This window comes from Natrix helvetica, assembly GCF_964273705.1.
Source record: "Natrix helvetica genome assembly, chromosome: 2".
NCBI classification, from domain to species: domain Eukaryota; kingdom Metazoa; phylum Chordata; class Lepidosauria; order Squamata; family Natricidae; genus Natrix; species Natrix helvetica.
Window position 1 is genome coordinate 37610868 of NC_138552.1, and position 18402 is coordinate 37629269.

General features: G+C 37.4%; 2 protein-coding genes across 2 annotated transcripts in view; both read right to left on the reverse strand.

Annotated features, from left to right (window-relative positions):
* Positions 1-2104: 2104 nt before the first annotated feature.
* CARTPT (CART prepropeptide) lies at positions 2105-6099 on the reverse strand. The gene is made up of 3 exons (XM_081945820.1): positions 5759-6099; positions 5261-5344; positions 2105-4098 (listed from the first exon to the last, which is right to left on the reverse strand). The coding sequence occupies exons 1-3, from the start codon at positions 5900-5902 to the stop codon at positions 3991-3993; spliced, it is 336 nt and encodes a 111-aa protein (XP_081801946.1). The 5' UTR covers positions 5903-6099; the 3' UTR covers positions 2105-3990.
* Positions 6100-16908: 10809 nt separating this feature from the next.
* The window catches only part of MCCC2 (methylcrotonyl-CoA carboxylase subunit 2), a 41484-nt gene continuing 39990 nt past the window's right edge, over positions 16909-18402 (reverse strand). Inside the window, exon 17 of the mRNA XM_081945819.1 lies at positions 16909-17116. Within this exon, the coding sequence (XP_081801945.1) occupies positions 16999-17116 (118 nt within the window). The 3' untranslated portion in view covers positions 16909-16998. The remainder of the gene's footprint in view (positions 17117-18402) is intronic.

Sequence of the window (18402 nt, forward strand, 5' to 3'; positions counted from 1 at the left end):
GTGATCATGTGGGAGGGTGGGGGGGGGGGTGTTATTTTATTATTTTTCTTTTTATTCTTTATATTTCTTTTACGTGGTGTTTTTACAGCCTTGTAAGCCACCTTGAATTGCCATGTGAGAGTTGGCAGCAATATAAATTTTCTAAATAAATAAATTATATGATGGCCAACTTAAATGAAAACCACCAAGAAAATGGATATAAGCCAAAGTGCTTCAGTCAAGACTTGCTTGTTTGTGCCACTTTTCAATAAATGCATTCCTTGCAACACAACACAGACTTAGATTGATTCGGTTTAACCCGTACTAAGTCACCTTTGGTTCACATTGAAATTAATGGCTTGATTTATCTGTGTTTGTGTAGCTTTATATATGAAGACAAATAAAAGATGAGTTGCATATTTGTTGTTCATAATTTTATCATTTAGTATTTTTGCACAAGAGGGAATAAACACAATATAAAGGACAAACTAGTACCTTTTTCTTTATTAATTGTTTTAATTGTCCAATTATACCACAGAATAGGAACTCAATGTAATGTAAATTCAGAAACATGTCATGGATGTGTGCAAAAGAAACTCTTGTGTGACTTCTTGCAAGAGGTGGTCTCAGGTCTGCCAGTTAATTTTCTTTAAACAGTAAATTAATTCCAATAATGCCTGGGAATCAATGGTATTCTAGCAGCCAAAAAGATTTGTTACCATATATAACATCTGTTCTGGAATGTTGTGGGATTCTCAGGGGCAGATTTCTCTCATGGAGAACAGGGTATGAGAGAAAGAGAGTAAAATAAAATTTTATTGCATAAAAATATTCATTTAACATTGGAGATAATCCATAAGCTTCCCTTTATAAGGATAAGAATTTTGAAATATTAGAATTAGTTCAAAAGCTGCTTAATCTTTATGATTCATGAGCATTGGGATTATATTTCTATGATTTGTCCTGTGCTTGTACAGATAATGAGACCCATCTCTGCGCTCATTCACTTAACAGGTAACTGAATCTTCCTTATTACAAGAATCCCAGCAAAGGAGACACCGTTCTAATCCCAATTAATAGATGAGTTCATCAGAAAAGTATCGTTTTAATGGTTTTTTTTTTAAATGAATACTATGCATTTAGTGATTGCTTCTATATACAGTAGGCATAGTGTGTCCAATATCAGTTAAGACTGATTGACTCCTTTTCCTTGTAAATGGATTGTGTTAAGATCGCCCATCTGTCACCCTTTACATTTATGTTTATAAAGGTAAAGGTTCCCCTCGCACATATGTGTTAGTCGTTCCCGACTCTAGGGGGCAGTGCTGATCTCCATTTCAAAGCCAAAGAGTCAGCGCTGTTTGAAGATGTCTTTGTGGTCACAGGCCGGAATGACTAAATGCCGAAGGCTCATGGAACACTGTTGCCTTCCCATCAAAGGTGGTCCCTATTTTTCTACTTGCATTTTTACGTGCTTTTGAATTGCTAGGTTGGCAGAAGCTGGGACATGTCACGAGAGCTCACTCCGTTATGCGGTACTAGGGATTCGAACAGCTGAACTGCCGACATTTCTGATTAAGAAGCTCAGCGTCTTTGCCACTGAGCCACCACGTCCAACCCCAAAATTGTTTTTAAAATGTGTATTAGGCTTGTTGGAAGCAAAACTTCCAGGTTCTTCCAATGATAACAAGTACAAAATTAGGTCATATTTTGACAAATATAATGGAATAAAATATAACTGTGATTTGTAAAGATATTATGATTTGATGCCAAGGCAAAATAGCTGGTAAAAATCTGTCATCAAATCTAATTCACGCATTCACAATTAGTTCACATTATACCCATGTTCAGCCTACAATACTGCAAATTGTCTATAGTTGACTACATCCTTCTGGAATTCTTGGAATTTCATACAACATGTTGCACCCAAATCCCACAGTGATACCTTTAATACAAAGAGAATCATCTATTTCAAGGACCACATAGCTACCAATATTTTGGAGCTAATATCAACTTTTCTAGCCTCCATGACCTCCCTTTTTAAAAAAAATATTGTTTTGGGAGACTGATAGAAGAGTAGGTTCTTTTTTAATCAATATGTCAAAAAAGAGGCTAGTCAACCATTCATTATAGATTCTTTAATAATTTCTCCATAAAATATGAGGTTGGATTTCATTGCCAAAATAGCCCATACCAACTTTATGATTCTATGGTAATATAATTTTTTTTGACAAAGTACATCCAAAGTAATGTATCAGACACACTCCAAATATATAATTTGCCGAACTACCACAAGTATTTATTCTTTTTATTTATACCCTGTCTTCTCCCCAGTCAGATGAATACCTTGTTCCACTTTTAACATTACAATTCACATATCCATTCATACACACATTAGTGCTGATAAAAAGAATCACTTCAATCAAGAAGCTAAAATATTTATCCCAAAAAATCTGGAGATAAACAAAAAAGAAAAAGAAAATACTACATTGAAATGAACATTGTGACAATGATTTTATTAATGATCAAATAGATTAGTAAAATACAATAGGACATTATTGAAAAATATTTGAAAGTTTGACCAATACATTGTTATAGAAGTAACAGATTTAGAATCTTTCCTTTATAAATATCCATTCTCATTGTTTGATATATGCATATTTGTAAAACATATACTGATGTAAATCTGCTTCAGGTTGCTTGAACCCTTTATAACAAGTTGAATTGTATACATAAATAAGTGGTCATTGTCTCAAAAGAAAAGGCATCTACATGGTATAGGTTTATACTTTTCTTCAATATCAGAGTATGGAAGTAATATCTCCAAATTGAAAGTGTTTTTTTTTCTTCATATATATATGCAATTTTAGAAGATGGGAGTTCTTGCCGTCCTCATAGATTTCATAATGCTTTCATTTCTTATGCTCAGCCAAATTCTTCTCAATCCTGACAAAGTCTTAACATACAAATTAATATAACAACAATGCTGCTTGGAAGCACTGATATGTGCACTGGTCCTCAAAACAATACTATATGGCAATAATCAAAGTCTATTAATAGACAAAACTGATGATAAATATTCAGAAATTTAAATTTGAAGTAGGTCTTTGCAATATCCTTCAATACATATACTAACCAACTAAGTATAATGTCAACAACGACTTGTCTCATATCTTTCTACTTAGTCATCAGGAAATAGACATGTGCTGATGACTTGGTCAGGGTGTCACTATTCGACACATATTTGAATTACTATTATTAATTGCATATTATGCTGCTCTTTCTGAAAGAAACATCAGGAATTCCATTACAGATTTTGTCAAAGAAAAATATTCCTAGCTTTTCTTTCCATCTTATTCTCAAAAGACCCCAGGAGACAAAATCTGTCACTTCCTCTGCTATTTATTTCAAAAATATGATTGCCTGAGAAAGCTGGAGGTACTGGGTTGAAGGTACTACCAAACTGAGATGAAATAATGGCTTAGTAGAGTATTTTTGAAATAGTGCCACTCTGTTCTTACAGTTGGCGTACATGTGTATTTTGTTTGGGAAATGGATATTTGTGTTTTATTTTTAAAATGCCTGAATCTTGGAATCATTCCTATGTATTGTTAATTTGATTATCTCCAGTATTTGTCCTCTAATTTGTTCTTGTGTTTGCATTTGAAAGAAAATAAATAAATACAGTTTGTAGAGCAATTTTCATGGCAACCATCTACATTCAAAAATAAAGTTTTGGAAATATCAATTCATTCTCTGAACACTGATGTACAAATATAGGACAGGAACAAAGAAGGAAAATAACAGTAAGAAGAAATGGCAAGAAGAAATACTAAAAGCAATAGTACAATCCTTACACCCATGTCCCTCCCACCACCCACTACTTTGTATGTGATGAATACAGACCATTCTCCACCCCACCCACCTGCATCCATAACTCAGGATTAATTCTTCAGACAAGGCAACTGATTCTTTTCTGTTCTCTCCAGAGGTTGAGGGAAGGACTTTACTTTACAAGCACTTCAAGAGAAAAGTATTGCAAGATGTTCCTCTGGGACAGTCACAGAGTTTTCCAATCCTGGCACCTTTTCTCACAGCACACTGCTCTCCTGCATCACACTGTTATTAACGACAACCAACAATTAGATCAAGATTGAAAACAAATATCATAAAGGAAATTTTTCTGCAAAAATACAAAGGTCTATATGTGAGGTTTGCATTTCCACCTGATTTAAAGAACTAAAGCAAACGTTCAATTATTTCTGTATTGTAACAGATAGGACTAATGAATTAGAGAAAATATTTCATTTGACTTTCTGTATCAGCATTGAAATTTTTATAAAAATCACTTAACATCCATTCTCTAGACTTCATAAAATAGTTCAGAAGCAATATGTCTAGCAATATTAATTTATTTTTTTTAAATGTCATAACCATGGTTGGATGTCATCAATTATCTTTTTAACCAAGATGTAATTTTTTGGTCAAAAATTCAGAACAGGAGACACCAAAACCCACAACTCCACTAATATGAACCTACACTGATAATTAGGTTCTTTTTCCTTTTCAACCTTGTTCTAATATTTAATTCAGTGAAAAAAAACTAGCTGGTGAAAAGGAGTCTAATTCCTCCTGTAAATGAATGACCAATGTTTCATTCAGTTTCTTTTTAACTTTAGTCTCGGAAGCATTTCAATTTAAGTAATACCCTAAAATATATGCAAAGAATACTAATAATCCAAGTGCAGAAATCTAGGTGTGACTACTAGGTTTTATTTCATTTAAATAAACTTCCTCTCCAATAAATTTACAGCAGATATATACATTAGCCTGCTTGGGACTGATTAAGCTTCACTGAAGTTCCTTCTCAAGTAGACATACTGTATTTACAATATAATCCAGTGCATGGGATTTAATCCCCAAAAGCAGAATATATATTTGCAGCCTTAGGGTGTTAGGCAGAAAAGGAAAGAAGGGAACAGAACATTTGTAAAGTATTATTTCAGTATTTCCAAACAGGACACCAAAGGTTTGACATGAGGGAAGGTAGAACATTATTAATATTATAAGGCTAAAAGGCTAACATTAAGTCTTATGTTGATAATTTGGGAATTAATAAAGACAATAGGGTGGAAAAGTTTCACTTTTATTGGCGGTTTTCTAGGAAAAAGTTCTTTTTTCCATCAGAGTCCTATGTCAACTCCCTACCAACCTACTTCTGCTGCAAGGATTGTGCTGTTTTAAAAATAACTTTTCTGAGTTAGAATCAGAACACACTCACCATGGGAACTTGACCATACTTCTTCTCATAATGTGGGAGCCGTTTGCTTTTCAGCTTCTCCAGGACTTCCTGCAGTGCTTCAATCTGTAGAGACACAAACTAGCCTATTAGTAATAGACCAAGCAGCCTGAGGAGGCTGAATACAGAGTGGGAGACAAAGCATTTGACAACCTAAAAGAAAGATGGATCAGCCTCTCACAGGCAATTGGGATGGGGAGGAGGAGGATTAAGAGGTTGTAGACACGATGCCCTCATTTAGGAGTTTTCTACTTTTCAAGCTTCTGTTGGACTCCAACTTTCCCTTCCTATTCAGCCTATCATCCTGCTAAGAATGGCTTTAAGTTTTCCAAAGGTTGCATCTCATGAGACTTGAAGCAAAACGTGAGGACTGAGCAGCTAGGCAGTTTAAGACTAACATCGGAAAATAGTAAAAGAAGCTTCTGAGGTCAGTTGTAGCCCCACCTGCCCATTCAGACGCTTTCTCGCTGGAAAACTTACCAGCTCCTTTTCGTGGGACGTATCCTCCATGGTGGAATAGAGATCCAAACCTCGGGATTGAAGTTCGCCTTCTTCCTGACCGTGGACTCCCGCAAGCAACAATAAAGCAGCTGCCAGCAGGGCGAAGAAGCGAGAGCTCTCCATGGTTCTGAAATGTAGCTCAGCTTCGCGGAGCAGTCTTTATACGGATTGTTGGAGTCACCTGTTGACAAAGCTTATTGCAGTGTGATACGTCACTCCACCAGCGGGTACCGGTGGAGGTGGGCGGCGATGGGAGGGAGGGGAGAATCTGACGGATGAGTTAGGCAAGAATCTTAATTTCCTTCAGGGCAGACAGAAGCCTGAGAGGGTAAAGAAAACAAAATACAAGAGGAACTATGAGATAGCCATTTCTCAACAAAAACTTAGAACTGTATTGGAATTGCCAAGTTCACATCACATACCTAGCCACAAACAAACTACACTGTCATTTTATGTATTGTGTGTGAATCTCTCCATTTTGGTTTCTAAATAATGGTTTGTTTAAGTAGTTTAAAGTGTGAACTCAGCCAATTAGCAACTCATAATTAAGCCAATAGCTTACAGTGTTATGCTGAATTATAATTAAGATCCAGTCCACTTTGTCTTCATTGCCTATAGATGATTTACACCAGTAATACATGAGTTCTGTATGCTTGATTTTGCTGGATCTCATATGGTCAATCAGTACACAGAGCATTCTGGCTATCAGTGCTTCCTGCCAAAACCATTTAGAAATGCTCCAGATATCTTATTTGAACTCTTGGGCATTAATTACTTCCATAGTTTTTATGATTCACATAACAGTATTGTAAGAAGTGAGCTGGCGATTTGGGCTGAAATGTCATCAATACATAGTTAAATGTAGTTTGATTTCACTTTTCACCTTCTAATATAATGGAGAGCAACCTTTTTAGCTCAAGAATTCCATGCAATTCCATGCAGTATTGAGTAGCGAGTCAATGCTCATAATTAATGTTTGTGTGTGTGTGTGTATACACAATTGTTCTAAAGTTCTAATTTTTAATTTAATATGGTATAATAAGGACATCAAAACTATCTAGTAAATTGTCACATACACCCACACCCATTATAAATTTCAGATTTGCTAACTAATCTATCATATTACAGATGGAACATTTTGCCTTATTTGGGAGAAAAATAATCAGCTTTTCCAAATTCAGTTAATTTCTTTATTAAAATAAGGAATAACCATTTATTATTTTAAAAAAACAAAATGGATTACAATAAAAATCAACAATTAAAGCATTAATTTACATCAGATAGAATGTAGATTGCTATTATATAAAAGATGCATAAAATGAGGAACAAAAGACAATAAAGAGATAATAACAGTGGAAAGACAATAAAGAGATAACAGTGGAAAGTTAAAAAAAATCCCAGCAGCAAAGCCCTGAGAGAATAAAAATGACTACTACTTAAAATAGAATAGGTTGGTGCCAAGTTTGGTATTCCAAAGTCACCTCATCTTGGTAGAGAGCAAGAAATTCTTCAGATTCTGGTTGATGACTTAGCTATATCCTTTAAAACTGAAAGTAACACTCAAAAAAGTAACACTCAAAAAAGTAACACTCAAAAAAGTAACACTCAAAAAAGTAACACTCAAAAAAGTAACACTCAAAAAAGAACATGAAAGTGGGAAGGAAAAAGCAGAGAAGAGAAGAGAAGAGAAGAGAAGAGAAGAGAAGAGAAGAGAAGAGAAGAGAAGAAGAGGAGCTGTCTAACAGCATTCAAACAGGAAACCCAAATAATCTTACATTATTTCTAAAATGAATTCTGAATAAGTGCTGATGTCCAAAGCAATAAAACAAGTAACCATAAACCTAGTTTAGCTAGGATGATTTTATTGAGTGCAATAAGAATTCTATGTAACTGTTTACATCTCTTGTAATTTCATATTTTCCATTTCTCATTAACTCTTTTTTACAACTAGAAGTTTGGTTTCATTAGTTTAATAAGGCAGTTGCTCATTATACTTTTCCAATATGCAAGAGAATTAGCACAAGAATTTATGCAGCTCATTACTTTGAAACTATGGACACAATCTAAAAGACTTTATATTAAACCCTACAGCTGACCTGAAGGATGAACAAAGCAAATATTGCCTACAATAGGAGAGTTGCAGACTCAGGTTGCCTATTTCTTATTATAAGCCATAAACTATGATGTACAAACCACAACGGCAGAGTTTACACGTCCCACTAAAACTACATAAATAAATACAATTGTGGTACCTCTCTGTAACCTTCTCCCTTTTTTAACAGCCTTTTAGAAAATTAAAATAAATATGAAATGAAAACCTGGTGTGTTCCAAAGCAAAGTGTCAGCTTCCATTGTTTCTCAAAGAAAATCCCAAAGCCACACTTGGATCCCATAGGAATTCTTAGAAAATAAAAAATGGACCAAATGTTATCTTTGGAAATGTAGGGACTGGTAAAAATAAAAAAATCTAAGTAAATTATTGAGTAAAATAATTTAGAGAGTTGTGACAAGCATCCAAAGTCTTTTGGTAAAAAATTCTGTTTTGTTAATAGTTACATCTACACTTGTGATAGACTTGTTACATCATGGCATCTGACCCTCTCAATTCCTGGCAAATAGATGGGGAAGAAATGGAGGTAATGACAGGTTTTATTTTCCTGGGCTCCAAGATCACCAGCATAGGGACTGCATCCAAGAAATTAAAAGATGCTTGCTCCTAGGGGGAAAAGCTATGGTAAACCTAGACAACATACTAAAAAGCAGAGACATCACCCGGCCAACAAAAGTGTGTATAGTCAAGGCTATGGTTTTTCCAGTTGCAATGTATGGCTGTTAAATTTGGCCCATAAGAAAGGCTGAGCACCAAAGAATTGAAGCCCTTGAACTGTGGTGCTGGAGAAGACTCCTGAGCAATGTTCCCTCTAATTTTTTTTCGATGTGAGCAGAAAAGTATAGTGTTTGAGCGGCACATTTTCATGCCTGAGCACCTGAATTTTTTTCACAGATGTCACCTAAGACAACAACGAAATCAGTATTATTTGAAACTCAAAGTTATGTTTCTTCAAGGTACCCGCTTAATTCAAAGTGTTATATAATATCAGTATCACTTAACAACGCTCCTGCTTAGCAACCAAAATGTTGGCTCAGAAACTCTGGCATTTGAAGCACGCAACTCTTAAAGCTGTCAAGTTACAAGACTCTTGCACCCCTAACCCTTTAGGGAAAAAAACCCCCAGGGGTCTTCAAACCTGACAGCTTTAAGATTTGTGGACTTCAACTCCCAGAATTTCTCCTCCAGTCCTGTTGGCTCAGGAACTCTGGCATTTGAAGCACAGAAGTCTTAAAGCTGTCAAGTTACAAGACCCTTCCACCCCTAGAAAAAAAATGCAGAGCTCTTCAAACCTGACAGCTTTAACACTTGTGGACTTCAATTCCCAGAATTCCTCCTCCAGTCATGTTGCAGCGACGTCATCTGCGTGGATCTGCTCCATCTCTGCTTTCTTCATTGTGGGCAGGGCTGCTGCTGAAGTTGCCGATGAGTTGCCACCAGAATAACTGCTGCTACCTCCTCCTCCTCCAACAACACCACCAGATTTGCTCCTGAGCTCAGCGCTGGGTAACCCGTGCCCGCTCCTCCTCCTCCGTGCTTTTGAAGAACCATGAGGCTTTTTTTTCCCCTGCTCCCTCCCCGCCTTCCTACTGTCTCCCGCAGCCTCATGGCTCTTCAAAAGCACGGCGGAGGAGGAGGAGGGGGCAGGCAGGGGTAACCCAGCGCTGAGCTCAGGTGCTCCGAGCAGAGGGGAGGCGCCGCTGCCACGCGCGGAGATGCCGGCTGGAGCTTTGCCGGCTTCATCTCAGCCGCAGCGCCGGGCGGCAAATCCGGCAGTGCTGCCTGTTAGAGGAGGAGGAGGAGGAGGTGGCAGCAGTTCTTCCGGTGGCGGTGGGGGCTTTGGGGCTTCACAACTAGCCTCAGTCGCCCCGTGCTCCTCAAAGCAAGTCTGGGGAAGTCCTTTGCAGGCGGCCCGTTCTAGCTGCCTGCAAAGGACCTCCCCAGCTTCCAAAGCCTGTGGCAATAGAAATCACTGCGCGGCAGTTGAAAACTGCTGCACGGTGTTTTCTTGCCACCTGCGCGCTAGCGCAGCCGTGCACCTTAGAGGGAACGTAGCTCCTGAGAGTTCCTTGGACTGCAAGGCGATCGAACTGGTCAGTCCTAGAGGAGATCAACCCTGACTGCTCTTTAGAAAGACAGCTCCTGAAGATGAAACTCAAATACTTTGGCCACCTAATGAGAAGGAAGGACTCACAGGAGAAGAGCCTAATGCTGGAAAAGATTGAGGTCAAAAGAAGAAAGGGACAACAGAGAATGAGATGGCTGGATGGAGTCACTGAAGCAGTAGGCATGAGCTTAAATAGACTCCAGAGGATGGTAGAGGACAAGAAGGCCTGGAGAAACGTTGTCCATAGGGTCGCGATGGGTTGGACTCGGACACGACTTCGCAACTAACAACAACACTTGTGAATAGACAAAGCCCTTCAAAATAATCATTTTGTAGGAACAGCCAAGATGTATTCTTAAAATTTCAGTAATGCCTTCTAGCCCAAAAGGTCAAGGAGAAATGCTACTGAAATCAGATTCAAACCACTATGAGAATTAAATTACTTTCCATAAAGAAGGAGATCAGACAAATATTAACTACATTTACAGAGGAGTCTTGAAATTTTTTCAGTTTGTGGAACCAATTTAAAAAAAATCTGATCAATACCTGATCAAGAAGAAAAGCTCTAGTGACAGGAATTTGAATGCATTTGAATGCATTTTTCTTTTATCCTGACCTTCTCCCAAATCCCATCGAATTCATGCGGAACCCTAAGACTCTAAAGAACACAGTTTGAAAAAGCCTGCATGAATGAAACTTGATTTCACTAATTGATTTTGGTAAATAATCAAATATTGTCTGAGTCCTAATCACCTCCAGGTTGGATTCCTGCAAAGCTTTCTACATGGGTCTGCCCTTGAAGAGAACTTGGGAGCTTCCGCTGGTACATAATGTAGTGGTTCAGACAATTATAGGTGCTCCTAGAGCAGCTTGTTATACTCCTGCTCCACAAATTACATTGTTTGCCAGTTCGCTTCTGAGTCCAATTCAAGTACTAGTTTTAATCTTTAAAGTCTTTCATGGCATGGGACCAGACTGAGGGACCATATCTCCCCAGTTATGCCATCCCATTAGCTCTTGCCTTAGGTTCCATTGGGTAGGAACCTACATCTGGTGAGTCCTAGAAGACATGCCTTCTTTGGTGTGATGCCTGCCTTATGGAACCTTCCTCCTGAAATTAGATTGGCCTCATCCCTTAGGGCTGTGGTGCAGAGCCCTCTCTGGGGGCATGCAAGCCATTGCCCCAGCTCAGCTCCACCGCACATGTGCACTGCGAACCTCCCGCCAGCCAGCTGATTTTTATGTCTCTGATGCACGGTGGTGAAGGATCACACGTGTATGCACAGGTGGTGGGGGAAAGCATGGGGGTGCCGCTCCCCCCTCCCAGGCCATTTTTGGTCCCAGGAGGCTGCAGGGAGACCTACTAGGCTGGGTGGGTCACATACACATCCCCCAGGGGCTGGGGGAGCGCATGTGCAGGGGGTTGGGGCATGCAAGGGGATGTCATGCAGACATTGCATTATGGGTGTGGGCACACGCACATGCTTTTGACATGGGACGATAAAAAGGTTATCCATCACTGCCTTGGGGTTTTCCCCTAAGACCTAGTTATACTGGCAGACGTGGACTGTTTTATCTATTGTGTATTACCCAGAGTCTCCTTGGGTGAGAAATAACTATATACTGTATGTTAGAATGCATTTATGCCATTATAAGTTTACGTTAGATTGAAATTCCCATAATTTCCTATCCATGTGACTAAGGTCCGAGGCCATTCAGAACTCCCCCTTGAGGATAATGGACAGTCTAGAAACATGAAATGAAAATAAATAAATAAATAAATAAATAAATAAATAAATAAATAAATAAATAAATAAATAAATAAATAAATAAATAAATAAATACTGTAAGTAAGTAAGTAATCAGACATGTAGTTAGAAACTTCTACAAAGTATTTAGTTATAGAAAACTGACTAAGCTGGTATAACATCCCACAACTATTGTATTTTTATGTCATTTTAGTAAACTGCTTGCAAGCTACGTTGTTTTAAAAGGTGTGTTTTCAAGGCTTGTTAATGGCATCGCCAAATACAGTTCAAATTACAACAGAGATGCCACTTGCCTTAATGGCCTCATCCAAGTAACCATAATACTATCCCATGATACCTGTAAGCCAATTTCCTTAAATGATCATACTAAGGAGCAGGAAGAGAAGAGAGAAGGGCATCATATAGAAAAATGTGTTATCTCAAATAACCAGAATTCAAAACTAAATAAAGTTTAAAGGAAATAGACAGCACTTGTGTATTTCCCTTAAAAACAAACTGGCAACAAACACAATTTCAGCCTTGGTCTAATGTAGTCCCTTGGGTTCCTGAAACAAATTGCCCAACTAGACCCAAAAGCAGCCCCTATCTCGCCCTCTGCCAATAACCAGAGTGTGGTACAGTACACGCCCAGTAATACCTGCAATATTTTTACTATATTACAGGAAGTGGCAGAGTTGCCATTACCAACTGCAGGAATTCAGAATTGTTTGCTTCAAACTGGAAAAAAAAAGATAGCCATTTGGGTTCGGAACTGACTCTATGTACCTGGTCCTTCTGGAACAATGTGACCCTATTCCGAAGAGGGAAATTGGTAACGTTCCTGCAATTGTGACTTCCTACAATGAGTATCTCTGACATCCAGGTTTTGTTTCAATATATTATTTCTCATCCAGCCTCTTAAGGCTGGAGGAAGACATTATGCCACCTCTTGAAAAACAATTCTGATAACTAGATTTGAATATTTCTAAATGACCATTTAACTGTCCATGATTTAGCGACAGAAAATAGCACTTATATAACACATCACAGTGCTTTACAGTCCTAAGCGGTTTATAGAGTCAGCATATTGCCCCCAACAATCTGAGTCCCTCATACAGTGGAAGGTGACAGAAATACGTGATGTCTGCATAATATTTGAACTTAGTTTGTACTGCCTCTCCCAATTCTTATCATTTTGTTCAAACTTCCAAATGATGTATATGATGTATGCACACCTAACTGGAGGTAAGCATAGATTGATTTCAAAACTTACTATGGGAATCTCTGATCTTTTGGACTGCTAGGCACCTTTGGAATTCACAGAAATGCAAATTAGCAAAGCTAACGAATTAGCCTGAGAACCCAAATATATGGTGGACTCAGTCCCCTAATAAGAAATCTATTTTTATCTACAGCTAGCTCAGAGTTCCTTTCAAACTATTTCTCACCCCCACAGTGTTAAAATGTGAGAGTCACTCTGCCCAGTTATTAATGCTGTCTGCCAGAATCACGCCTCCAAATACAGGCACACTCACGTCCAAGGAGAGATATTTCTTCTTTTGCAGTTTCCCATTTTTCCACAGACCAGCCCTATTCTACTTTCTTTTTCCATTATATTAAGTAACTTCCAGCCATTTCTGGTTGCATTGTCATTATCCCAAACCCCTTCCTTCCTTCCTTCCTTCCTTCCTTCCTTCCTTCCTTCCTTCCTTCCTTCCTTCCTTCCTTCCTTCCCTCCCTCCCTCCCTCCCTCCCTCCCTCCCTCCTGGCTGGGTCCCAGAGTCATTCTCTGGAATTGCAGAGTTGGAATATTTTGCTTTGCCCTCAGCCTTCCCTCGCCAAATAATTCACACTTTAGCATGTCCTTTTTCAAATGCAACAGCAGCGGCTAGAAGTACCATCATTAACAGATAAACAGAGTTGGAAGGTACCTCGTAGATCATCTACCCCTGCTGAAGCAGGAACCCTACACAACCCTACACAAATATCAGTCCAAATCTCTTCCTGAAAGCCTCAAGTGATTAATCCCGCCAACCTCTGAAGGCAAGCCGTTCCATTGGTTGATTGCTCTCACTGTCAGAAAGTTCCTCCTTATTTCTAGGTTAAATCTCTCCTTGATCAGTTTCCATTCATTATTCCTTGCCTGGCCTTCAGATGCCTTGGAAAATAGCTTAACCCCCTCCTCTCTGTGGTCATGCCAATGACCAGGCTACTATGTTTCACAAGCTACCTGTTGTTTAAAAATAGTGACTAGGGAACAATACTGTTTGCATTCATTCAAGAATGCATTTTGACCCTAGGCCATATATACAATGAATGTCTCCTAGTGGAAAGATGGTATCTTTCACATAGTTAATATATCAATTATTTTCAAAGGTATGAAATTTATGGAAATGTGTCCTTTTTATTATCTGTGTCTCAAGATTGTTGATGAATTATGCCTTGCTCAAGGATGGTTTTAATTACCACTCTGCAGGAAAGTTTGCAGCCTAATTTTCAACAAGTCTTATTTTTGTTTTATACTAGTTTGTCTACATTCTATATTTATTAATTTTTATTCTGCCTTTATTACTTTATAAGTAACTCAAGGCAGCAAACATACCCACACTCCTTCTTTCTATTTTCCCCACAACAATCTAACGTTCACATGGTAGATTATATGCCAGCCTAAAGCAATATATTTAGACAAAGGAAATGTTTATAACAAAGCAGTGCTTTAGTTTAATGTTTGGTAACCCCAAGTGCCTTTATATCACAGTAGGCAACTTGCAGTTCTCACTTAGCCCCTGCAAAGCAGCTGATAGGCATCAGTAGGCAGTGGAGAATGGGTCATTATCCTGTTAGTAGAAAAAAAAGGGAGCCTTCTTACTGAGGATAACTGGGCAGGGAGTCTATATTTTGACTGTTATCTTCTTGCCCAAAGATTGAATGACAGCACAGATGGACTGTTTAATTGTCCCATCTTCCAAAGCACCTGCATGCCCAAATTCCCAAAGGTATGACAGAGGTCAATGCAATGTTTCTAACGCCCCTGCTCACGTTTGCCCAATCTTGTATTAGTAGAGTATTTATATCTTTAGACGTGTCTTTTTCAGATTTCAAAAGTAAAGACATACAGACGAGGCATGTTAAGAATTGATAACCGCAAGCCTATAAAGGGAGTATTAATAAAAGTTGAAAGTATTTCCCTTTCTGAGCAAGAAAATGCATTCTTGTTTTAGAATTTTAAAGCCTAATATAATGCGAATGTATTCAATTCATGTTAAATTGACTTCCAAGTTTACTTGCCTTGTAGATGATGAAATAGAAACACTTTCTCCACTGATTGATGTATCATTGACATGTCAATATTCAGTTCATTAATGACATGTTATTGGATGCATAATCCACAGGGATTATTTCTGTTTCTGAATCTTGTCTCCAAAATGAGAATGACTTATCTCTCAGACTTTCAAAGATAACATAATGACAGCAAATATTGTAGGTTTACAGAGTGATATAGTTCTCCACTCGCAATACTCAACAACTAGATGGAAAAATTTCTCCCTATTATTACACCTGAATTTCACAATCCTGGAACAAAGCTTGACTATGCAGTGAGTGACCTGAAAAATGCCATGATATTCAGAAAGGCAAAGATCAAGCACCTCCCACTGCAGGAAAATTAGTCCAGAATGAAATGCAATCTTTGCTGGAATCCGTTTGCTCTTTATTAATCGATACGTATTTGGAAGTCAATGGTAAGAAAATGAAGGAAGAATCAAAATTCTTGAGACAGAATGATTGCAGAGCAACACAAAAGAGTGGCATTATAGTATCAAGTACAGTACCAGCTGCCAATACAACCAATCTTAATTAAAAGAAATGTATGAAAATACTTAACCGTAGGCTACCTATATTAATGATATAGGAATTACTGAATCCTAAACAATTTCTATAATTTAAATTATACTTGCAATTACTAGAACAAAGATAAAATATGTCAGGCAATGTGAATTTGGAGACAGGTAAACCTCTGATGTCATTAGGAAAGAAATGAAAGTCTTAATTTTGTTCTCAAGAAAAATTGACTCTCTGGATTAATTTTTCAAAAATCTTGTAAAATTAGAATAAATTGTGTTGGACCCATGTTCAACCCTTATTTAAAAAGGGATGAAGAGAAAATAACCTTATTTATTGCTAATTTTTGATAGGTTGCAGAAAGAATATAACCCTCCAAATAGCACTATATAAAAACATATATTATGTTCTCTGGTTACACCCACTAAATTTATGATACTGAAAACTCATAATTTTAAGATTATTAGGTAAAGGTATATTTAGATGCTAAACAGTTTATTATCTTTTTATTAGCAAATTTAACAAAAATAAATACAATATTGAAGGAGTTTCTAGATATTGTTAATAAGGCTTTGATTAGCAAGTTGGATTCAATGATGTGTTGTTAAATTATGTTCCTAAAATTGTGAATTTATCTATTTCATTCATTTCATTCATTCATTTATTAGACTTATAAACCGCCCCCTCTCCCCGAAGGGACTCGGGGCGGTGTACAGACAGAAATAAAATGCACTATAAACAACAGAAATACAAAACCCCAGAAAGACAAATTAAACAAAAAGTCTGTACAATGATCATAAAATTAGCTAATAATTAAAACCAATTAAAATACCCCAAAATTTAAAATACCGGCCAGGAGGGTCGGGATTAGATTATGATTATGGATCCGTCTTGCCTGGAATGTAGCCAATTCCTATCCCTCCACCTTGTTATGTCTTCTTAAAAAGATATTTCTAAACCAGACACTGAAAGCTGCCTTGTTGAAACATATGAACTCTTAGCCTTTGAACTGTTGAAAAATGCTGTATAATATGATTTATGTAGAAAGAAACTGAAACTGTTTAAAGAATATTTACTATTGTTTGTTGTATTTTATTTCCTTCCTTTCTCTACTTAGAACAAAAAACAAAAACTTCCTCCCCTCCTTCAAAAGACATGGTTTTGTTTTTTGTTCTGTTGATATAATACATTTAATGTGAATTGATGGGTCTGATTTTTGAGATTGAATGGATTAAAAATACCAGCTGTATCTGTTTAACTGGATTAAAGCTTGATTTAATAAAATAATTATTTTTAAGATCCATGAAAATTAAACCCAACTGCATTACTGTACAAATCTTTATTTTGTTACTTGATTATTTATTGTGTTAGGCCATTTGATTTTATTTCAAGTACAACCGGTAAACCTTTCCTATCACATTCTGAATATGCCAAAGTCTGTCTTCTTGCTGGGTGCATTAAATGCAGCACTGAGGCCAAGGCCCAAAACAAGTCTTGTATCAGCTGGATCAATGATTCCATCATCCCATAATCTGAAACATAAGTCATAAAAACAAATAGTTAGAGGAACAATACCATAACCACATTCTGATTTTACAGCAAACTAGCTGATAACCCGGCACTGCCTGGGTATTTATTTATCCCAACCCTCCTTTCATGAATGTCGCTACAATTTCTAATGTTGGATTTTCTCCCTTACCAGATGAAGTCACCTTGTGGGGTACTGTGAAACCATTACCATGGCAACTCCACAGCACTGTACAGTAGAAGCCATTTTTAAGGCAGTACGGTAGAAGCCGTTTTAAGGCACAACAGGCTCTTAACAGAACACCCCCCCAAGGGGTGTTAGTGGGTGTCTTACCCCCACAGTATTTGTTTCCAGACGGTTAGTAATCTGTGTACCCAATTGCTCGAGGCGTTCCAGTTATGCTGTAACACACACACACACACACACACACATACTCACTTTTCAACCGAGCTTTATTTGTATACAAATAGAATTACATACCATGAAAATTAAAAATGTATGTAACCCACTCCCCCTTTTCCTATTACTTTAGCGGAGCCCTTCTGCATTTATCTTTTAGTCTTTTGCAGTGACATATACTGGAAACACATCACAGTTAATAACTGATTCATATGTTACAGGAAAAAAACCTGAAGATTCACTGCCTGTGATTTCAGACACATGGGCTACTTCAATTGGAATAAATGTAGTTGAATTGAAAGTAGGTGAAAAGGGGTGAATGTTTCTTTATGAGTACATTGTTTGAGATTTAGTACAATGTCAAACAAATAGTACTTTAAAGCCAAAGGCTTCTGATAATTATTGGAATGTACAACCTTTGACTGAATTAAAAAAAAAACTGTAAAAATTCAAATAAATAGCTTGAGAGCATGCCATTTTTTGTGTGATTGGATGAGCAAGTAATATCTTTGTCTGGAAAGGAATACTTTGAAGATAGTTTGAAGTTTGGAGATGCTCATCATTGTTTGGTTTTGCCTGGATTGGGCAGAAAACAGGATAACATTAATGTCAGGTGGGTTCATATTATTTCAACTATGAGTATTGACAAGACCTGAAACCTTTTCCAAACAACATCTAGCCTAAGCAACATTTTTTCTATAGGATAAACCAAGATTGGAGATTTAAATGAAAACTGGAAATGTTTTATTAAATGCATCATTATCCCAGTACAAATCTCTACTAAGATCAGCAAAATAGGACACTTTAATGATGCCCATACTTTCAGAGGTAAATTAACCAGGTAGAGAAGGTCTTCTTTCTGTCAGCCAACTAGAGAGTAGCCAACTAGTA